This window comes from Lasiosphaeria miniovina (genome assembly GCF_030549165.1).
Source record: "Lasiosphaeria miniovina strain SMH2392-1A chromosome Unknown B0T26scaffold_6, whole genome shotgun sequence".
Classification (NCBI taxonomy): Eukaryota; Fungi; Ascomycota; class Sordariomycetes; order Sordariales; family Lasiosphaeriaceae; genus Lasiosphaeria; species Lasiosphaeria miniovina.
Window position 1 is genome coordinate 3564765 of NW_026848225.1, and position 22980 is coordinate 3587744.

Below are 22980 nucleotides of genomic sequence, written 5' to 3' on the forward strand. Positions count from 1 at the left end.
CTCTTGTTGTTGCCTGCCCTAGCCCTGAGCCTGCGCCTGAGTCCGGGCAACCTCGTCTGTAGCGGCTGCATTCCATTTCTTCTTGAACTAAAGGATCACATTCTTCTTAATGTGGAAGATGCAGAGTTGAGAGTGAGCTCCAGGGTAAATACTAGTAATTGCATTCCATGGACGCCGTCATGGTCAAACAACTTCATCGTGGCTTGGAATGGCGTGTATCCCTGAGTTGCAAGCTTTCTAACGCGCCAGCGGCAGTGCCGTAGCTATTTGTGGGTGAGCCCAGGGATTAACGAATTTAGCCTCGGTGACAGCCAAAATCGACGCTAGTTACGCCAAAGTCTTTAGCATAGTTGGCGCTTCGTAGTTTAGATGTGTTGAACGGCAGTAGTGGGCAGCGAGTTTGACAGCGGTGATGGGCAGCGGGTTTGACAGCGGTAGTGGTGGCAGCGCATTTGCATCGGGCGCATCGCTGAGATAGCTGTTGTCGCTAAGATAGCTCAGATAGCTCAGATCTTCAAGGGCAGCCATTTCTATCGATAGTTGGTACTGCGCGACGAAGTAAGTAACGAAAAATGAAGCCATACCGATACATGGATTGAATGCTGCGACGACGATATTTGCTGGTTGTTGAAGGTGGGTTGCAGTGGAAGGTGGGTTACAGTAGAAGGTGAGTTACAGTAGAAGGTGGGTTGCAGTAGAAGGTAGGTCGTAGTGGAAGGTATAAGGTTCGGTTGTGGTAAAAAGTGGTAAATTACTACGCGGCAGAATCTTGGATGTACTGGAGGGCGGGAATAGGGGCCAGGGTTAGGGTTATGTTTGGAGAACTACAGTGCATGGCGACGATTTAACAGTGGATAGAAACTCTCTCCTTTTTAATTGGGGAAACTACTACTGTTAAATTGTTCATGTCCGCTGTAGGTACAAGCGCCCAAGGATTACAGCTCACCGCCTATATTACAGCCAGAACTACTGCAATCGCTGGCTGCACCACTCCAAGCGCTGGGATTACAATTACGTCGCTAAGTTGACCACACTTTCGCCAGCCAACGCTCGACTCGACTGCAAGACCTAGGCGCCTTGGCTCAATTGACGGCTTGACTACATGACCCAGGCGACCTAAGTTGCGAATAGCTCCATTTACGGTGTTGTAGAAAGTGGCAAATTACACGATTTAGCAGTGCCAGGGACTATCCCTTTTTATTCGATTATAATTTCCTTCCTTTTATGTAACGTTAACGTATTTGATAAGCGAGTTAGCCATGATAAGCAAGTTAGGCACCTTAACGAGACCGGGTAGCGTGCGCAGCCAAATGCGATAAGAAATTGATAAGATCACTAATAATTTACTAACATCTTTTTGCTTGTGCCCCACCAAATCTCGTTAAGGTGGCCAACTCGCTTATCATGGCTAACTCGCATATCATGAACGTTATGCATTATTTCGTCTGCTTTAATAAGACTTGCCTTGAGGAGGGACTTTTACAGTTAGATTTACAACGAAAGTGTGTTGGAATGACAAGGTCATTCGCGCATTAGTCACTGTAGTAACTGTCACGAAGGGTGGGGGGGGTTGTGTTGCTTGTAGTCTTCCATGTCTCTCTCTAAAGGGGATCACGAACTACGGGGACACGAAGGTGCTCAGTTAGGGTGCTCCGCGGTCACGTGCTGGGCAACGTGTTGGGCGTGTGTGGCCCGTGCGCTGACCTGATTGATCGGTAATTCCTACAAAGTGAGTCTTCACCACGTACACATTAAAGGTTAACTCACGCATTTGCCGTGATACAGCAAAATGTCAAATTATTGAACGGCGCCGACAGAGTCATACCGGCCGGCTCACTTTAAACTAGACTACAATAAGATGAGAACAAATAGGTCAACCCAGATCCTCCGCTTTTTCTTTTTGCTAATTCACCGTTCCCTAGAATATTTGACCTTGTCGTCATCAGAACACCAAATTCCCACTACTCTGCCTTTATATCCATCCTCGTCCTCCACACCGCTACAGCATCGCCAAGCACACTCTCCGTAAACACCAGCTGGACATCATCACCACCCCCAACCGCACCCTGCCACACGGAATTCCCGACATCATTTCTATTAGGCCGATCAACAAGCCTAAACCCCGCCAGATACCGCGCGACGTCGACATGGCCGTTGCGCGCTGCCCGCCTCGACGCAGCCTGCGCTAGCGCGACTAGGGGCTCCGGCCGCCGCGCCGCGCCCGTGTAGACATCCATGAGAAACCTGCAGGCCAGCGCGCGGCCCTCGCCGGCCGCCAGCAGCAGCGCCGTGCTGCCATCGTTATCCGTGCTCTTGAGCAGCGCGCCGAGGACGCCGTCCGCGTCGTTGTTGTTGTCGTCGTCGTCGCTACCGCTATCACTCGCGTCTTGCACCCTGCCCATTGAGTAGACGTGCTCCAGCAGCGTGGCCATGACGTCGACATCGCCGAGCCGGGCGGCGACGTGCAGCGCGGTCTGGCCCGCGGCGTCCTCGGCGAGCAGCGCAGACGGGTGCAGGCCGCCGCGGCAGAGCAGCACGAGGAACCGCTGGGCCAGGTCGGCCGCGGGCGAGTTTCCGGCGCCGTAATACGTGCTGCCGCCGCCGCTGCCGTGGGGCGCGAGCGCGAGGACCATGCGCGACGGTTCGCTCAGCGCCGCAAGGTAGTGCAGGCACGTATTTCCGGCGGCATCGCGGGTCCAGACTGCGGATAGTGGATCCGTAGAGGAGGGGGACGGCTGCGCGGCGAAGAGCTGGCAGATGGTGTGGAATTCTTGTGCTTTTGTCATGTTGCGCTCTGTGGTTGAGAACTGCGCGAGGCCCTTGCACAGCGAGTGCCACGGTGTGCCGTAGTTACTGGCGTGGGCTGGAAGGTTGAGCGCGGCGCCGTGCTGGAGGAGCAGGCGGGCGTGCGCCGCGTTGAGCGCGAAGGCGGCCTCGTGTAGCGGGCGGCGGCCGCGCGGGTCGAGCGCGTTGGCGTCGGCGCCGTGGCGGAGCAGGAGCTGGGTGACGGATGGATCGGCAAAGTAGCGGCTGCATGCGTGGCCGAGGATGGTCGAGCCGACGTTGCCGCCGAGCCCGGACACGAAGGTGTCGCCGTTGGGTGTGGCGCCGTGGTGCAGGAGAATGTCGAAGACGGCGGGCTGGAAGCCGTCTAGATAGCTGAGGATGGAGACTTGCAGCGTGCTGCGCGGCCACTCGGCCTTGCCGGTCACCTCCTTTGTGGGCGGGACGACGGCGCCGTGGTTGATGAGCATCTCGACGACGCTTGGCCAGTCGTGGATGGCTGCTGTGGTGATGGGGGCGTGGTATCCGTCGGGCGCCAAGTTGACGTCGGCGCCGTGGCTTATCATGTCGCGCACAAACTCCAGTACCTCTGGCTCGCTGTCTGGGCTCTTGGGCTTGTTGAGCCCGGCGACGAGGGCAGACCCAAACTGCCCCCCCGTCGCGTTGACGTCGATGCCCTCTCTCCACTCCAGCAGGATGCGCACCAGTTGCAACTCGGATATGTCGTGACGCGCCGCGATCTGCAAGGGCGTGTTCTGGCCGGCGCCGAAGCTAGCATCTGCTCCCGCTTCGAGCAGGACTTTGAGAGCCTCTGGAGAAGACCCGGAATTGCAGACTTTGCCGAGTGCCGTCCACGAGTCCGAGGTCGTCGCGTTGACCTTGGCTCCGTGGTCCAAGAGGATCTTGACATTCTCAATATTTCTGTCGCGGTAGCAGACTCCGGCAGCAACGTGGAGAGCCGTGACGCCCAGCTCGTCTGCAAAATTTGGATCTGCTCCGGCGTCTAGGAGGAGCTGCACCGCTGGCGTGCAGAAATCACGGCACGCCTCGGCCAGCGGCCAACCCCATCCTAGCTGGAAGACTGATTCGCCTCTGTTGGGATCTGGCGGCAAGTGGTTCTTGTTGAGATGCTGGACTGCGTCTGTCGCCAAGAGTGCCGCGAGCGTGGCGTCTGACTCTTCTCGAGAGCGCGGCCTGGCACTCGGATAGCAACGCATGCACGCTAGCAGGAGGCAGGACCGGCCAAGGGAATCCAGCTGGACAGGGTCGGCACCACGGCTGAGCAGCTGGGATACAAGGTGGCTGTGAGATGCGCCGCTGGCATAAAGAAGTGCCGTCAACACCACTGGATCCGAGTCGACTGTCTCGCCAAGATATACAAACTTCGCATCGACGTCCCAGCCTAGCTGCATCAACCGTTGACACAGGCCAGTATAGCCCTTGAGCGCAGCTGCTTCCCATAATACTGGCATTTCGCTGTACGATGGCTGATAGCCCGAGTCAAGCAGCATGAGAACGGCATGCTCCGAGTCGCCCTTGAACGCCGTGGCGGCGTCTGCGATCGAGTCTGGCCGAAAGTGAGGAAATTTCCTGAGAAGCCAGACGACGGCGAAGGCGTATGAGAGAACCGCCCCCAGGCCAAGACTAAGCACTAGTTGAAACCGGGCGAGTTTCAGGAGCGGCGCTGGAAAGAATGGCTGCTTGGAAGCCACCCAGATGAAGGAGAGCCATTGGAACGCCGCGTACAGAATCCGAGACAGCATCATAAGTGCATCTGCGATGGAGGGCTCAGGCAGGGGTATCGGATTCGGCGACGCTCCAGCCTCGAGCAGCAACTGGACTATTTCGGACGAGCCAGCTCTCAGAGCAAAATGAATGGGGGCTCGGCCGTCCTCGTCGATGGCATTGAGGTTGAGGGAGTCGGTCTTCTCATCAAGGAGCTGCACAACCGTGTCGAGGTCGCCGCAACATGCAGCCTCGTGAAGAGAATTACTGCTGGCTGTATGTTCCGCGAGAAGACGTCGCCATAGCTGTGCTGCCGTTGCGCGGTTGAAGGGGCTGTTGGCAAATGCCTCCAGGGTCCGGCTCGATTCGTCCATGTTTGCCGTTGATAGAGGATGGTTGAACTGAGGACGGTTGAAGTGAGGACGGTTGAACTGAGGGCACGAGGCTCTCGTGAATGCCTCCTCAGCTCGACGTCTTGTCTTGGGTTACACAGCTGCAAGCCACTCGGCTCAATGGTCACGCCGAGCCAATCGACTGCAAGGGTCCTACACCACCCAGGCGAAGTCCTACACCACCCAGACGAAGAGCGAGAACGGCCATCAACGTCCGAAGATTATAGGCTCCACTGTCCTGGCCATCTGTCTTCATTCCACGACACGCGCCCGGTCAGCTTGGAGCTTGGCTGCCAACGTTTGGGGGTCTTGATATCCAGGTTAGGTGTACAAACAATTGAGGACATCATGGAGGACTGGGGCAAACTTTCCGCCATCATCGCGATCGTGACACTCTCGGTCAACATATTCCCGCTCATCTTGGTGCCTCTATTCCGGAACATCTTCCTCAAACTCCAACAACTCGTCTATCGCGGCTACTACCGATGCGAAGCAATCGGCTGGGACGGCCTGCACGACCGGGGCCTGAGCCACGTCCCAACGCTGCAGGCCGCCACATCGGCAACGAGCGAACTGGACCTGGTCGCAACTAGGCCGCAGATCCCGAACCTCGTCGCCTTCTTTGACAAGGTCTGGCGGGCCAAGCCACAACCCGTTGCGCGGCCAAGCTATCTCGCCCCAGACAAGAACTACCTCCGCGTCGACGCCGACGCTCTGGTCGCCGCCCTCCTCGTCGACGGCACCTACTACGGCCTCGGCGGCAGCGGAAGCGGCAGCGACGCTCTCCCGCTGGGCGACTCGTTTTCCTTCCAATACGGCTCGACCGTCAAGGGGCAGTTCCAGCGCTTTGGGGCAGCACCCAGCACCACGGCCGAAAACACGGTGCCCGACCCGTACATCATCGGGCGGCTGACCGGCTTCCCGCAGCACGAAGGCATCCGGCGGCACGCGCGCGGCATAACCAAGAACGACCTAAAAGCCATCGCGGCGGGCTACCCGCCCTTCTACCGGCGAACCGTCATGTGCAACTCGGGCGCGCCCGTCGCGCACCCGATCCGCACCGTGCGCGACATCCACCGCGGCGCGTGGTTGGTGGCCATCGGCTTCTCGCGCGCGTACCTCGAGCCGCTGGGCCTGTACCACGGCGGGCAGATGGGCGCGTACCGCGGGGCGTGCGGCCGCGTGCTGCACACGCTGCAGCGGCTGCAAACGGCATACCATGACCACGTCGGCTTGAGCACCACCCTAGACGCGGCGGTCCGCGGCGTCGCGCGCATGAACGCCAACACGTCCGGCAGCGGGCTGCCGACCGTCACGGCCGGCACTGCGCTGCAGGGCTGCGAGGACAACGCCGGCATCGGGGCCACGCTGAGCGCGCCCGACGTGGCTTTTGCCATGGACTTGTTCAGGGACTTTGGCGACGGGCCGCTTATCATCAATATCGCTACTGGCCGGGACCGCGAGCGCGCGGACCGTGTCTTGGAGGAGGCGATCCGCGCGGCAGTCAGCGGCGTGTACATCTGGTGGCAGTATGTCAACAATGCGAGCCGTCCGCTGCCCGGGTGGATGCGTGACGAGAGCATCAGGCAGTGCCCTATCTGGATTGAGGAGGGGGGCGGCGTGGCGGAACTGGGGCTGTGACTGACGTATCGCGGTATAATTGTTGTCTGCTTACGTTTGTTGTTTGTCTGCTTGCAACCACTAGGCCAAGAGGTTAATTATGCCGCGTTTGTTGATTGCTAGCACGCAAAAAAGACTTTTGAAACATGGACCTACATATCCGGAGAGTTGCAGATGTTTGTCGCTGAATAGGCATCGGTAACTAGGTAGGTGCGCGGCATTTATATTTCCTAAGCGTAAATGGCTAGGCCGGTGATCGACTTCAATGAGGAGTCGTTTGCACCCAGGAGACAATTTGTTTGTAACACTTAATACAAGTAATAGCAGCATGGTAGCCACTCTTGCACCCAGACAGCTAGAAGAATGATGGAAGGGTTTGCATGGGGCAAACACGTTCGGGGCGTATCAGAATTGGGTTATTTCCTTATCTCGGTCCTTCTCGTGATACAGCTTGCCCACCACTTGCGGTATCGGTGCCCTTCGTCCGTCCAAGTTTACTTGTCTTCTCCCGCGATTATGTAACTAGGCTAGGACTCTTTGCTTAAAAGTAACTCTCACTTTTCGCTTACATTGTTATTTAGGATATGAAAGCATACAAGGCGGTTTTCAAGCTTCTTAAAGTTTGATATTTGTTATTTCTTGTACGTGATCGTAGTTGACAGCGCATTGAGTTGTCTGAGTTGTCTGTCTAAGAAAGGTCTAGAGATTCAGGAAAAGAGGCCCCTACTTATACCCATAAAGTAAACAAAGGAAATCTCGTGATACTAGGAAGTGAGTGTCATAGAGGGCCTTTTAAGGTTCAACTCGGTTATGGCTCGGATGTGGCTCAAATGATTACGACCCGGGATACGCTCGCGTGAACAACTGAGCAAGCCAAGCCGTTGAATAGAATATGAAAGCCTCTATCAGAAAGCACGGCACTTGGGATTGGAACTATAAGGTTAATTGGCCTCTAGGAGAGTTGGCCGCACCGGGTTGGGGCCGGTCTATCGAGGTTAAGATTGAGGGTCGTAACGAGTAGTAAAAATACCGTGGCCGATGCACACGTACGACTTGTAAGTTGAAGATTAAATACATTTAATTTAATCGTCCTTATCCTCTCCAGCTTTATTAAGGAGACCGTATTATATATATGGATAATAGCGAGGTGTATGGCAGTTTGGTACACTAGTTGAACTATTGTAGCTGTCAAATGGAGAGGCTGGTCCAGGCAGCTCAAGGGGTATGGTTGAGAAAAGGGGTCCTGGCCAGGCACAAGGTCGTGGCCAGGTCGTGGCCAAGGTCAAAGTTGCCACACACCTTGCCACCTGTTAGAAGCACGGCACCTTTGGATTGCGCTTTTGGGTTGATCGGACACTCTGGGAGGGTTGGTCGCACCGGGTTAAACAGGGTTAAGACCGCGTTTATCAAGGTTACGAGTGAGTGGTGGGGCCCCTAATAATTTTTGTCAACGTACCATTGTAGCACGTGCACTTCCTTCCTCCTGTTGTCAACTTGCATTCTCGTGGAGCAGTTCTCTGTGCAATCAATACTCGTGGATGTAGACAGAATTATCTTCTACACACACTAAACTACAAAATCTAAGGTGATCCGTCTCATCAAAGTCATCGAAGCCGAGTTTGAGAAGACAAGGCAAATTGTACCGCCAAGATTATAAGGGATTGGGCGGGTATGATCCTGGTTGGTCCACGTATGATGCTCTTCCGGTCCCCAGCTCCTGGTTCGCATTTCGGATGCGAGAGTACTACAGGCGCTAGGTCTCAGCAAGGAAGAAAAAGTTACGCGGACCCACATTGACCCACAGTATAAGGCCTAAATCGGATGCAGCCAATAGAAGGCCGTAGGCCTTCGGTTAGGTGGCGCCGTATCACCACCCCGTCGAAATAGAGGCTGTGCTTCCAGAGATAAAGCTCTTGGGGGATTCTCCACTATTTGACTCGAAGTTTGAGCCATGGCGCCACCCCGTGAGCGTCTGAAGGTTTGCGGGACACATCTACATAAAAGGGCGCACACATGATTAATTACTACATCTCCCACCCTCTCCTCGTACAATAACAAAATTCTTTACTCCGGTCGACACCCATCAAATGGCCAATGACAGGGCTTCCACCCGCGCTGCTGGTGAGATCAGCGCTCAGATCCAGGTCAGCACAGCGTCAGAGTCAGAGTCTGAGACGCAATTCCCACTGTTCGTGGTATTCCAACCACGTAGGTGTTCCAACGGGTCAAAAAGTGGTAGTACTACCGGGGGGGGGGGGGTGTAAAGTTGTTCTTATTCCTCTTCTCTCTCTCTGGAACTAAGGTAGGTTCTGCTTGCGACCGGGGTTTTTGTGTGTGTGAGGGGTCCGCGCGCCGCACATGCCTACTTGCACACTTGCACGTGCGTACTCGCGCGATCTCTGCTTCCTCCCTGCTAGTGTGCGGTCACCAGTATCGCTATTCCAACACCCACCACCTCCACCATACGCGGCCGAGCGCCCGAGGACCGTAGCCGGTATTCCCTCAGATTGGAGGAATACGCTCGACGAATATTTTTACCAGTTGGATGTACTACGCGACGACTGGGCGTCAGAAGTCTTTAGACATTACGCAGACGGAACCGCCAATACTCGTTATATGGGGACATTAGCATCTCTCCAGGGTATCATTACTGGTGAACTTTCGACACGATCGTGCTAGGACGTGTGGATTCGGAGAAGGAGAGTCATCGGCGGGACTTATCGCCTAACGAGGTCATGGGGATCCTTACAGACGACGTACAAAAAGCGCAAGCAGGCGCTTGATAAAAAATATAGGGGGTTATTAGGGATACTCCCCTTCGCTATGTACTTGTCTGAAGGGAGGTGTTCAAAGAAGAGGCTTGTACTATTTTACTTCCGGCACGACAGGAATGGCTCAGCTGACCAATTTGTTAATTAGGCTCTTCCCAGGCCGTTTCCTTGATCTCTGCTACGCCTGGCCTGCGTATTACCCCGGCCAGCATCTATTAGTCGTTGATACCGACGTGATAAATTGGCCGCCGGAGGACAATCATTTTGCTTTTGAAGTCCGAGTAACGGGGAGGGACGGAAGGGTTTTCTTTGATGGCTCTTCGTGCTGTGACGTCAGGTCCAACATCTCATGGCGGTGCCAACGAAACAGCATTAGCCGTAGGTAGTTGCTAGGACGAGCGAGGAATGGAGTGTGTGACATGGCGTCTCTATAGGTGGTCGGATCCTTTGTACTTGGTAGGGAGGCAGTCAGGTAGAAAGAGAAAAGAAAACGACCCCGAGAGGGAACTGAGATCGATCTGATCTAAATTGCTTGGCAGCCTACTACCTATTGCTCACTGAGGAGCTAGATGCCGCTTGGTAATGCGGCAACAATGCCCACGACAGCAAAGACCATCCGTGATTCAATCAGCTCGGACTTTTGCCTTGCGCTAGGTACCTTTCCTCCACTTTCCCAAGGTGACAAGTGCGAGTGCCTGACTCCTGCGCCACGACGGAATGCGAGCTTTACCGAGGAGGTTAGCCATGGTTATACGGGATGGTTAATATAGCAGCACATCACCCTGTCCACTTCGTGGCCCCGCCCACTTGCAGCCGTTTTTCTCGAAACTCCAATATCGAGCAATTCCCGACAGATCATACGTAAATGGAACCGTACAGGACGAGAATGACGAGCCCGACCGAGATAATTGGGCTCCATCCAACCTGCATGCACACAATGACCGGGGTATCGCACTAATGCCTTGACACGCAGGCGCCCATCCTGAACATGGCCCAGAGCGACGGGGGCGGATTGGAAGTTTAACCCTCGGGCCAGCAACCCTACCAGCAACCCTACCAACAGTCGTACCAATAACCCCCACCACTAATGCCCTACATCAAGCGGTGCGAGCCAACGATTAGAACTGCAACACGCAGTGCGCCGGGCGCTTCGGCGTGCGGCAGGAGATCTGCGGCGGCGACTTCTTCCTCAGCGTGTGGCAGAAGGCGACGGGAAGCTGAGCATCGTGGGCTGTGGCGGTCATTGTATCGATAATTAATCAGATTTGAAAGTTTAAAATGGCGCTCTTGCTTTGACTGCAATTGACGTTTTTGTAAAAGAGTGCCACGCCGCTTGTGGTGGTAGGGGTGTGACAAGGCGATCCCGGTTCTTCAGCTCTCAATGCTCGATAGCTCCTGCCTTGAAATCGAAGGGCTGGGTGCTTTTCCTATGCACCTGGGTGGCAACATGACCATTCTGACTGGAGGCAGGTGGGTAAGGTATTATGTTTCTAGGTAGGGTTGTGTTGGATTGGCTACATCGTACCAGCTGAATGGAGCCTAAAAAGATGTGTAGGCATCAAGGCCTACATACGGGCCGATCATCGTTGGTGGCCTAATGAGTGGCAAGTTTGATCGAAAGGGCATTATTATTTGCCACCTACTTCGCCACTATGTCCATCTATAATAATGGCTCTCTGGCGAAGCCAGAGAGCAGGGGGAGAATGAATTCAAAAAAATTCTCATCAATATAATCCATCTGTGTGTCGAATCCAACAGGTTGCTCGTAGCATGCAGAGAACTTGTGTGTTTTCACTTCGGATCGGAAGTACGCCAAGCCTTGTGGAACTGGACCGATCCAATGAGTTGGATCTGTTGCACGTGATCTGGATTAACTGAGCATTGAATTGTCTGCTTAGATCGGTCTAAAATACAGGTGAAAAGGTGCCTCCTTATAGCCAACAAGACCGCTGTAATCCTCCACTGCAGTCCGTAATTAGGGAGGTATTCCGGGTGCAAGGAATGCCGTAGATTGAGGGCATTCCGAGCGTAAGGGAGAGGGAAACAGGCCGTTGCGCAAGGAAGGGAAGAAAAACAGGCATTTGCGTAAGCAAGGGAAAGAAAAAGAGGAATACTCGGCGCACCCACCCCTAATTGTAATGCCACCCATCCCCCCATAGAAAATCCGCCATGGCAGCTGGTATCAACTGACGGCGTTTTTAGCGGTAAAATCAGTATTTCTGGATACTGCCCCCCCTATGTAGATGTGACACGGTAAATAAACCCCTGTCAAGGCGCAGCAGTGTATCGGGCGCCACACTGCTACTGTGCTCACGATTACACTGCCGTGCTCGCTACTACACTACGCAGGGCATTCCCCTGCTCTCTCTTTTGTATATAGCCTTAGATCTTTCCTTTGTACTAGATTAATTCTCCATCCTTTTCTCAATGCAGTTCCCTAGCTCCAAGTTCTGTGCAACAGTAGATTATTCGCATTCAACCTCGGCAGGTAGGTAATTACGTCAACCTGCCTGCGCCCGGCATGCCCTGCCCTGCAGGCCTACATTCTTTTCCTTCGGGCCAAATTGTAGTCCACCACAACACAATCAAAAAAGATCACCACCTACCTCAAAAAAACCACTCATTCGCTTCATCAATCAGGTAAATCAACAGCCGCATTCTAGCATACCGAGGTATACTAATCTCTATTGTCTAGATGTCTTCCCGAGCCCCTCGCTCGCTGTATCGACTGCGACGTCGTGCGCAAGCTCCGCCGGAACCTTTGACTCCCGCCCTGACATCAAACCTACGATACCTTCGAAATCCCGCCCGACGGTCTTTTCGGCCCGCATGCCCGCGAGCCCGAAGTCTTCACGAAGGAGCTTATTCGTTGGTGCAAAACCTACGGCTTCGGTCTGGTGAAGCAGAGGAGCTACAAGCACAAGAAGACGAAAGTTACTAACAAGATCATCTTCCAATGCGACCAAGCTAACCACAATCCACGCCCTTGAAGGTTAATAGGAAAACGCAAGACATATAGTAAAAAGAAGGCGGCTCATTGCCCTTTCCGAATAGTTACACAATAGCTAGCCGGCTCAACTAGCTGGGTTATGCGCCTAATCGATCTTAAGCATATGGGCTATGGCCAATCCTCGGCATATGTCGATTATTTGATGTTCCGTATACAAGTGAAGCCTCAAGAGTTTTACGACTATCTGGAGGAAATGGCCATTGACCGATAGATTGGTGCAAGATCTATGGATTTCCTGTTGCATAACCAATTCCCTCGCGCCGTCTTTAATAAGCAAGACGTTTACAACTGGCGAAGGAAGATAAAAGTCAAAAAGATCGATGTACATACCGACATATAAGCTGTGCTAGGCACAGGCCAAGCCTGGCCCAGCTGGGTCCACCAGTTGGCCCCTGCACATCCAGCCTATCCCCCACACATAGATTTCCCGCCTGCGGGCGGATAGCGTTAGTGACCACAAGCCATTTAATCACCTTCATACCTATCGGTGCCCTCGCATATAAGCCTTCGTCAAGCAGCTCCTTGAACCACCAATTCCTAACAATACGGCATATGCGCACATCGGCTATGCCGATGAGGTAGAGACGAAGGTCACGAGCACATTCTGGGTTACCCGGTGCCAACAGCTGGCGTGGGTCCGGTCCGGGGACTGCATCATGATTGACGCCACATACAGGGTCAATAACCTAGGAATGCCGTTGGTCTTTGGTGTTTTGATGACTCCGCAATGCCGATCTTCCAAGCTGTGATGAGCGGCGAGACCCAGGAATACTACAATTATCGTATTTGGCCGGCATATGGAAGGCGAAAAACCTACATATGTGGGCCAGTATCAAGAAGTATCGATTTTACCACTTAAAACCAAGTTCCGGATACAGCTGCCAAGGCAAGGGGGGGGGGGGGGGGGGTGGGTGCGCTGAGTATTCCTCAAGAAAAACACCATTCCGGTGAAAAGTGTGTCAATTTTGGGCCACACAACGGCAGTCAAGCTCCAGCACGCACGATAACACAATTATGTATTTCGTGCCCTCCGCCCGATCTCTCCCAGTTCTCTTCCACACCGCCCTAACCAGACTCCCAAACCAGACACGCATCACTGCAGTCTTTCACGCAAGCACATCGACGCCATGGATCCAATAACCATCCTTGGGGTTACCAGCGGTATCATCTCATTCATTGGTTTCACCCAGCAGGTTTTTGCTCTGGCGCTCTCCATTCATGGCAAAGGGACGGATGCACAGTTTGATTACAAAACCGTCGATGAGGTCACGGCTAAAGCAAAGGACCTGGCCGAGGGTACCCAGCGGAACCCGGCCAGGGACAGCCTCTCAGATAGACGAGCTGTTGAAGTCCTGGGCCGGCGATAATAACTTGGTTGTGTTAAAGTTCTTTTTTCTGGAGATACGGTCACAAGCTCTAGCGATCTATAAAGGGCTTGGTTCGATCTCCGTTATTTGACGTTCTGTTCTAAAATCGCGGCGATTTTGAGTCCGTCTTCTCCGAATATGTCAATCCTACATATGTTAGTGAATAATGTTGCAGAGACTTTGTTCATGTCTGAAGGATTGAATATTTACAAACATTCTACGGAGATGTCTATGAGTATGAAGGGGACACCCGCCTTCTCAAGGAAATGGGGACTATTTTGGGCATTCTCGCCCACTTGTGCCACCTGTCATTATCGGCCGTGGTGGACACGGCGAATCTAAAGCAAGGGAGGGTGTCCATTAAGGGGTGTGCATTTCTGCTGATATTCGGAGGCCAAGGGCGGACTATATACCTCGATACCTAGGGTAAAGCCTTCCTCCCAAGACGATCTACTAGCTACCGTAAGTCTAGAGAAGTCTTGTTGCCGCCCTCCCCAATCGCTTCGCGTTCAATCATCTAGGATACAATGCTTCATTAGTATACTATAGATCAAGGTGTGGAGAGAAGGTCAACTCACTACTCAAACCCAGGCTCGAAAGCTTGAGTGATTTGCACGAATTTGCGTTAGCGAGGCGTATAACCTCCTCGATCGCCTTTCTTGTGTCCTCAAGAACCTGGGAGCAAGTTTTCTGCAAAATGACAAAGTCGGGCTCGACGGCAGTAGCACACACACTCCCATAAACTAAGCCTAACTGAATACTGATTGATTTTCCCTCCCTTGACCTTTACCCACAATTTCACCAATCATTTCTGGAATCGGTGAGAACTTCCCGGTTCTCGGTTCTCCTTTACCCATGGCGCCGGCTTGTTGCTGGGTTGAAGTCCCTTCAAGCCCTCTCCGGAGTCGTGGCTCTTTCCGGAGACTCGTCTCCGGTCCACGGGCTGCGGCGACCCAGGAGGCTGGAAACTGAATGAACTGACTCGGGGGTTAATTTTCTTGATCGCATCTGGCTGTTTGGGTTTGCCACCCGATTTAGTCGTTGAATTTTAGGGATCGGCCGTTTCAATTTCCAGGCAATGCCTTACCATCCGAACTTGAGTCTGGTAACGCCAATGACAGCAGAGCCGGCAATGGCCCAGGCGAAAGAGTGATGAGATCGCAGAACCTTGCCAAACATCAATCGTACCATTGCCACGACCAAGAAGCTTCCGCTCGACAAAAAATATCCCCAGCAAAACAGGAACCTGTCCACGGCGCGTAAATCCACCTCGTTTCGATTAGTGATAGCGGTGTAGGTAAGGATCGCGTATCCGTGGGCGTAACCAATTATTGCAATAAAGAAGGCAAGAAAAATAAGGCCATTGACGTCGTCCGTTGCATTGTCGGGCTCTTTCTCCTTGATTCCGGAGATGCTTGAGGCGATAAATAGTGACGCCGCAGCGCCGATGAAGACGGCCAAGGCCGTGGCCGCTCGCTCAATCTGGTCTTTCATTGTGGGCCAGGAATCATCTATGGTCTTAGATGATTTTACTGACGTGGAATAGGAGGGGTTAGTTATGGTCTTTTTGGTGCTGCTAAAAAAAGTGCAGAAGAAATATCGCAGTTAGGTGCTGTTCCCGCGGGACGGCAGTTCCATTCTCTCTAGCTAGGAATTATGGGCAGATACAACAAGCTGCCTTTACACCTCGGATAGGGTAACCAGGCCAGAGGCGGCAGGAGCTGCTCAAACAGTAGAGATTTTGCGAACAAGCCGGGACTTCCCAAAGCTCCTCACAGAGGCAGGAGAAACGCTCCGCGAAACTGAGAAGGCCGCCAGGATCTTGGCGCCACTGGGGGCCATCTTCTTCATTCCAGCCTCACCCACCGCCCCCAAGCTGTTGATAGTCAGCATCCAAGGAAAGACACGAAAAAAATAATCTGAAACTTACCCCAGCACAGGAGCTCAGCGGCGTATTTCGACATGATGGTGAATTTGTAACTTCCTTGTGGACTTGTCATTCTTACCAATTATCGATCATATGCTAAGAGGGGGTGTGTACATGGACCCTCTCACGGAGCGAACAAAACTAAAATCTAATTAGGCACCGTCGCCCCCTTTAACCTGCAGCCCCTAAACAAACACTTTGGAGATATTCCTGTCATCACCAGTTATAACAAACTTTTCGAAAGTCGTCTCTAAGCTATCCTGCTCTTCGGCCACAGTTATGACCGCCCGGTTGTCTCCCCTACCGCCCAGATAGATGACGAGAGTGCCCCTTGTAGTAGCAGCGCGAGAGTCTGTTCGAGGCGATTCCGGCCTCGAACCGCACTCGCCACCCCGTAGTTCGGTATATTCCACTATGGTTTGAGTGGTATTCCGATTTGACTGTATTACCCGTGCGATAGGAGCTTGCCCTTTGTTCTATCTTCATAATTACTAACCCCAGCATTCTGTGGAGCCCGTGCTCCCTTACAGACAGACGACCCAAACAGTCGAGTGGTTTGTAATAACTAAGCTTGCGACCTGGCCGGTATGGGTTTGGGCAGGGACAAGAATAGGGGGGGCCAACGGGTTCTAAACCAGTTCTGAATTAGTTCTAAACTATTTTATATAACTATTAGAAAATAAAATACCTCATCTCCGCCTTCTGAATTACTTTCTTCGTCAAGGATGCCCTCCAACGAGGTAAATACATGTATTTCATCGTCTTCAATATCAGTAGCATATTATTAAGACCATATAGTAGCGCTTTCTTAGTATTCGAGAACACGGTGCTGCACTCTCCGGGAATAGCGCTCTCCCCCAACTCTCCTCATCTAGTTTAGCGCGGCCCTTCCATTAACCCCACAACTCTACGTCCTAAATACGAACCCTTCCCCCCGGCGTTTCTTTCTTATATTCTTGACCTTTTGCCCTTTCTTCTCACATTATTCGCAATTGCACCAGCATTCAACACGGCGGCGGTCTTGTACTCTCTATCTCGAGACCCCGTCCGCAATGGCAGATCAACAATCGCGGTTTAAGATCATTAATGATAACCCCATCGGGAAAGGTCTCGATGCCTTCTGCACGTCGTTCACTTCGATTTGCGAAGGAGCCGCTATCCCCTACACCCCAGATGCGTTGTAGCAGCTTGGCTAGGAAGTTGAGAAAGTCACCGCAGCTTTATTCTTTTAGGTCTCTCTAATTATACTATAGACCTCCGGAAATTCGTGTAAGGAAACCACCCTCGTAGCCACCATGGCCACCGCCACCAGGGCCACCCTCGCCACCATCGCCACTATCGCCACCGCTAACAGGGCCACGCACTATCGCCACTACCACCCTGGCCACGCAAGGATGACTCGTAACCCCTTTCACGTGTATAAGTTAGGTGGGGGGGTAAGCGAACACTACTGATTTAGAACATTCTGTATAAGCAGGAGTCCCAACTAACCCTCCAACAAAAGAAAGGGTGATCTTTTTATTTACAAAACTTCAATACAATCTTTGATATCCTCTGAATCATCCGCTTCTTCCGCATCTTCTAAAACCTCTGCTGCACGCCCTACAGCTCTCTGGGCCTCACGAATAGTCTGAATATTCGCAAAGGTGGTATTTGGATCTTCTTTAACCTTCTTCTTCTTTCTGGCTCTTATTGATTCGAGAGTGTGTTCTAGACCTTCAATCTTTCGCTTCCTAATAGCCAGTTCAAAGGCCTGTTCATCAAAAGCCTTACCAATCTTTCTGAGGAAGAGCTTATCCGCTGGCATTGCTTTGATGATGCGTGCGAACTTCTTTGCCTGCTCAACGTAATCACGTGCCTTTCTAGGAGTCCTCCACTGCACCCGATCGTCTCCATAATCCTCCAGGATTGGCATACGGAGTGTGCGAACCTCTGGGGTAACTATAGTAGTTCTTAAGGGGCGTGAAGTATTAGAATTCTTGAGGAGGAGTGGGCTTCTTAGCGGTTTGTTGACATTCAAGGGCCAAAGGCCTGATGCCTTCCATCCTGACTTAGCATTACTCTTAGTAATTGCCTCTGTGCGTGAAATCTGGTAGCATTCCAGAAACGCACGTTTTCCGGCTACAGAAGAGTCGTCAAAGGCGTTAGCAAGAAGGTCCTCAAGCCATCTGCGATAAAGTCGTTTTAGGGGGCCAAATATGGCCAAATCTAGGGGTTGGAGGACATGGGAAGTATGGGGAGGCAGATAAATAATGTGAATATTGTTTTTGAATGCCTCCCACATATAATCGGCAGTTGTGTGGCTGCCATGGCCATCAATAATAAGCAGTCGTTTCTCAGAGGAGTTTGCTGGCTTGGTGAGAGGAATGAACACATTTTTTAACCATTTGAGGCTTGTCTCATCGGTAGTCCATCCTTTCTCAGTTGCTGTAAAGAACCAATCCTGAAATGGCTTCATATCCAAAGGAAACCATTGTTGTTGAACGCTTTTCCCCTTAAAAATGACCAAAGGAGGAAGGCAACGGCCAGCTGCTGAGATGCATTCGACAAAAGTGGTCCAAGTGCGGGTTCCAGGCTGTTTTTTTTGAAGCGCCTTAAAGGCACGGCTTCCAATGACAAGGCCGTTAGTTCCTCTGCCTTCCATAATACCAGATTCGTCCTTGTTCCAGCGATTCTCTGGCTTAATCGCCTTGATAGCTGGTGTTTGGAAATGGTTGAACCAAGGTCGAATTGTTGACTCTGTAGCGCAGTTGACGCGGACCGAATCGACTCTCTTGGCCCTCTGAGTCTTCAAAATTCGATTGCGGTTAAGAAAGGCACGGCACCACCCCTTTCCAAGTGGTAAGGAGTCCCCCCTTTCAGCTAGAATACGGCGTGCAAGCTCCCTGATCTGTGCATGTGTAGGGGGCAATCCTAAATCTTGTTAAAGAAGAATCCATTCGACTAAACGATCCTCTTGGGTCTGTGTAAGCCTTTGCTCATCTTGATGAGCAACATTTCGAGGTAGGGAGCCATGTAGACGGCCATAAAGGGTGGAGGGTGGAACGTTCCATTTTCGCGCGACTTTGCGTAATTGATGTGTTCTGACGGCTTCCTCGCAAGTCTTGCGGAGGTCTTCTTCTGTATATGAAACCATTGTCAAGAGAAGAATAAAACGAATTGAAGATGAAGAGAATTGGAAAAGAATTGGTTGAGTTATGGGCTTTTTATATAAGAGGGTTGGTTGTGTTCCTCGCTTATCTAGAATGTTCTGGATCAGTGGCGTTCGCTTACTCCCCCACCTAACTTATAGACCATGGCCTTCGCACACCTCTTTAGCTCAGGCCAGGTTGAAGTCTTACGCCAATACCAGTCATTACTCGCCCTGCTTGTTGCTCCTATTGTGACCACCTTGATCAGGCGTACCTGCCTTCTCTTACAATTCGCTGTTGACCTTATTTCGGCATTGTAAGGCCTCAAGGCCTCTTGTCTACTCCCCTCCAATAGCAGTAGTAAAACCCTCTTGAGCGACATATTGAGACTCAATCTCGCTATTAGTTCCAACGATTTCGACCTAGACCGTATCAAACCTCTCCTTATTTCAGCTCTCAATAGCTACTCTAATAATACCGTTATTTGGAAAAGCGTCTACGACGTCGTTAAAGAATCCCCCCGCCTCCCCGACCTATAGTATCTTCCCTCTAATAAACGCCCTCGCTAAGTACTACGATCTAAAGGTGTTGTCGGCAGGGAGATAGCCTTGTAGGTTAGTATAATTAGCAGAGAGAGAGTGTCGTCTCCATAGCTTCTAGCTCCGTTTCTCCCACTTGCCTCGGTAAGCTCTCACTACACTAGCGTTGGAGACGAGAGTAGGGAGAAAGGCTACTATGACACAGGTATTAGGTACCCACACGGTACTTGTAAGAGACTTGTGCGCTTGGTGTCGAAGCCGAAAATGGCGACACGCACCAGCCTGTCAGAACACCGCATTCTCTGTTTCTAGAGTAATATTTAAACTTTGATTTAATGTCCAAACGTTATCGTTCTAAGGTATTTAAAAAAGTCTTATTAAGTCGAAAAGGATTATAAGAGACTCTTTCAAGCGAAAAGAAAAATATTCAGAAAAATATTCTTTACCTATTGGAAGGGAATTTAGTATCTGAGGTACGGATTGGAAATAATAGCGCTATTAGAATTCGTTCAGATAAGCTAAGGTACACAAAGTGGAGGTAAAATGTTCTCAAACGACTAGAGAGCTTGTTGGGTACACAACCCAAATGAATGAATAGCAATCTCAGTGCATGGGGCAAATAACGGTCTTGCTTGCATCGGGGAAAGCCCAGTTCCTTCAAGTCAAATTTTAACAAGGCTAGAAGGTAAAGATCCACACAGCCATTGCCAAATCCCCACTTCTAATACAATCAATCTCGTGCGGCCGTCTAGGCATAGAGGAGGAATTTTAGGGTTTGAAAATGTTAGTTGCTCTGAGTACCGCTCTAACCTCGTTAGGCGGCTTTGGCGTATCCTCAGATACGAAAACGGGACCCGCAACTCTGTTGCCTCCCTGACCCCGCCAGGTCCTATTTTCGGGATACTTCTGGAATCTAACTACCAGGATGTATTCCTTGTTTTTGGTAGTGCGCTAGGAAGGTCGCTATTAGCAAATGGAAATATTTCAGTGAGGAAGAATCTGAGCCACGAACGCCTTGTATTTCCAGCACATAATTACCGTCTTGATGCAATTCAATGCCGGAGCCGTTCCTGAAATATTCAAGCTTAGAGTCTGGAATATCGTTTATGAATGCTAGGACGCCCTTTTTAGCCGCCATACTGGGGAGGATGCGTACCTTAATAGGTAAATTAATTCGTTTCGGTTTCAATAGACATCTGAGGAGACGATGATAATAGCTATCGGCCGATAAGGCTTGTTCGGGATGTAAAACTATGGAGAAAGAAGGTGAGAATCTGATTTCTTTCTTCTGCCCCATATTTATAGGTGTAGGATTGTGTATACTAGTAGCCTTTAAAGATACAGAAAAAGGGAAAAAAAACCGTAGCTACCTAAGTAAGCTACCTAAGTAAGCTAACAACATATCTCTCAGCATTTGGTGGCGGATTTGAGAGGCCAAGAAGATGCGTACGCATGTTTGTAATGTTGCAATTAGATATTAAAATACGAAACGTGGATTGGCTCGTGTAGCTTTGCAGGCAAACTTATGTTTACATAATAGTCAGAGCGAGAGAGGGCTTCATATGGGTTAGCTACCAGAACCTAGGTAGGTAATTGTAGGGACATAGAGTTAGCACGGACTTCTGGAAACTTGCACGGGGTACAGCTGGCTTCCTAGATTAACCAGGTCTCTCAATAGCTAGCTAATCACTTAGGGGCCCGGTTTTCTTTACCACCCTACCATATTTTTAAATTCTCACTCAACCTGTCCAATGCCCTATGATATATTTCATTTAGGCGGAGTGGTACGTGCAGACTTCATAGCATACCGTTATTCAGGCTCCGCAAAAATGGCACAAGTTCCAGGTATTAAAATCACCTGGTACACTCAGGTCTGGCGGTGCCGCCTTTGGAAGCCTTGATCCATACCGCTTATAAAGAGAAACCATTTCCCTTCTCGCTCTGTTCTTCTCTGGCTACGTCAACTACACTGCAAATCAACAATCTTGGCAAACTCTCTTATGACTGACCTCATTCTGTGCGTCAATACAGAGCCATCTGGAAATATCTTGTGCTCAAAGAGAGTACGTAGAGCGTACCGACAGTGGATGGCTGCATGATGTAACAAATTAGTGCCACCGACTTACCAATTCACGTAACTCAAGAACGGCTACACATTACGCATGTAATCATCGATCAACTCCATGGCCCCAGACTACCTAATATTTCACCCTTCCACCTCTTGTCACCATCAGACAGTTTGGTTTACGTAAAACAGAAGCCGTAACACCACGTTTGTGTAATGTTCGGCGCGTTCTTGTTTGCTTCGTTATTTCGAAATTGCCCCATTACATTTCTGATTGACTGGGACACGGATCAAACCCACTCGGTATCACAATATCGCTTGTTATTGATATCCATGACTATAAATCTGAGACCAAGAAACGCTAATCGACGCTAGAACTAGATATTTGCTTCCCTAAGCAACCTACCGTTATTGATCTAGGTTTCGCAGCAGGGCATCGAAAATGGAGCCCGACGATCGTGAAGGCGTCGAATGGAAGCAGGACGTCGGAATGTGTGAGCCTCTTTGGACGAGAGAGCCCCAGGCCGATGCCATCGAGAAAGCGTGTCGATCGACACTGGCACTCTCACCGGAGGACGGCTGCGCCATTAGCTTCCTGGCCGAGGGCGGCTTCAACAAGGTCTACGCGGTGCAGACGGCCCAGGGCAAGTTTCTGATGCGCGTCACGCTGCCCGTCGATCCTAGGCACAAGACGCGGGGCGAAGTGGCTACGCTGGCCTGGGTCAGGCGCAACACCCACGTGCCCGTCCCCAAAGTTCTGGCCTTTGACGACACCAGTGACAACGCCATCGGCTTCGAGTGGATCCTCATGCAGTTTATGCCCGGGGTGTCGGCCAACAGGCTGTGGCGCCAGCTGACCACGGCCACCAAGACGTGGATCGTCGAGCAGGTCGCCGACTTCCAGAGCCAGCTGTTCCAGCGCAGCTTCGACGACGCCAACTTCCGATCCATCGGCACTTTGTGCACCCCGGAACTAGGCGGACACAATCTTGGCGCCCAGGGGAAGAATCAAGGGCCTGCTCCCGGCCGTGTCGTGTCGATCGCACACTTTGAGGGAGAGCGCGTCACCTACGACATCCCGCGCGGGCCCTTCCGGTCGAGCCACGACTGGCTGAGCGCGCAGCTCGCCGCTCTACGCGAAGACCACATCAAAGTACTAGCGACGAACCCAGACGAGGACAAGAAGGAAGACAGCGAGGATATCCTCAAGTTCGTCGAGAGACTATCAGCACTGCTCCCCAAGATCTTCCCCGCGCTGCAGCACCCGCCCGAGTGCACCGTACTCTGCCACAACGACCTCTCGCTGAACAACATGCTCATCGACGACGACGGCAAGACACGGCCATCATCGACTGGGAGTGCGTCTCTGCAGAGCCGCTGTGGGTAGCCACGGCGGCGCCGTCGTTCCTGAACGTCCAGGGCGAGGAGAGAGAGGACGAGCCGGACAAGGACCAGTATCCCGACGCAGACGACCCAGCGGCCAGCGGCATAGAAGACGAGGCGAGGCTAGACGGCGAAGGCAAGACGCCGTGTTACTGGTCGGAGCCAGGGTGGGCGACGAATAACAATATTGGCGTATTTGTCAGCGGATAATTCCGTATTTGGAATATCGCAAATATTGACGAATATTCGTCCGCTTAGTCAGCCTG

The 22980-nt window shown here is 51.8% G+C and overlaps 6 protein-coding genes across 6 annotated transcripts; 3 read left to right on the forward strand and 3 right to left on the reverse strand.

Annotated features, from left to right (window-relative positions):
• Window positions 1-327: 327 nt before the first annotated feature.
• On the reverse strand, window positions 328-4883 carry B0T26DRAFT_755158 (ankyrin repeat-containing domain protein; the record flags this gene model as incomplete). The annotated part of the gene is made up of 2 exons (XM_060445916.1): window positions 328-546; window positions 2004-4883. The coding sequence occupies 2 exons, from the start codon at window positions 4881-4883 to the stop codon at window positions 328-330; spliced, it is 3099 nt and encodes a 1032-aa protein (XP_060293339.1).
• B0T26DRAFT_430871 (uncharacterized protein) lies at window positions 4583-6948 on the forward strand. The gene has a single exon (XM_060434967.1). The coding sequence runs from the start codon at window positions 4902-4904 to the stop codon at window positions 6540-6542; it is 1641 nt and encodes a 546-aa protein (XP_060293340.1). The 5' UTR covers window positions 4583-4901; the 3' UTR covers window positions 6543-6948.
• A 4075-nt stretch (window positions 6949-11023) lies between these two features.
• On the reverse strand, window positions 11024-11667 carry B0T26DRAFT_723883 (uncharacterized protein). The gene has a single exon (XM_060442647.1). It carries the CDS (start codon window positions 11447-11449, stop codon window positions 11084-11086), a length of 366 nt encoding a protein of 121 aa, XP_060293341.1. The 5' UTR covers window positions 11450-11667; the 3' UTR covers window positions 11024-11083.
• A 1362-nt stretch (window positions 11668-13029) lies between these two features.
• Window positions 13030-13669, forward strand: B0T26DRAFT_679368 (uncharacterized protein; the record flags this gene model as incomplete). Its single annotated transcript, XM_060440350.1, has 2 exons — window positions 13030-13123; window positions 13389-13669. 2 exons carry the CDS (start codon window positions 13030-13032, stop codon window positions 13667-13669), a joined length of 375 nt encoding a protein of 124 aa, XP_060293342.1.
• An 805-nt stretch (window positions 13670-14474) lies between these two features.
• B0T26DRAFT_874969 (uncharacterized protein) lies at window positions 14475-15233 on the reverse strand (the record flags this gene model as incomplete). Its single annotated transcript, XM_060448049.1, has 2 exons — window positions 14757-15233; window positions 14475-14646 (listed from the first exon to the last, which is right to left on the reverse strand). Exons 1-2 carry the CDS (start codon window positions 15161-15163, stop codon window positions 14475-14477), a joined length of 579 nt encoding a protein of 192 aa, XP_060293343.1. The 5' UTR covers window positions 15164-15233.
• Window positions 15234-21773: 6540 nt separating this feature from the next.
• Window positions 21774-22718, forward strand: B0T26DRAFT_679369 (phosphotransferase enzyme family-domain-containing protein; the record flags this gene model as incomplete). The annotated part of the gene is made up of 1 exon (XM_060440351.1): window positions 21774-22718. One exon carries the CDS (start codon window positions 21774-21776, stop codon window positions 22716-22718), a length of 945 nt encoding a protein of 314 aa, XP_060293344.1.
• Window positions 22719-22980: the final 262 nt, after the last annotated feature.

Bases quoted from the DNA above. Each gene is read 5' to 3' on its own strand.
- B0T26DRAFT_430871 (XM_060434967.1), top strand. From the start codon at position 4,902: ATGGTTGAACTGAGGACGGTTGAAGTGAGGACGGTTGAACTGAGGGCA.
- B0T26DRAFT_723883 (XM_060442647.1), bottom strand. From the start codon at position 11,449: ATGGGGGGATGGGTGGCATTACAATTAGGGGTGGGTGCGCCGAGTATT.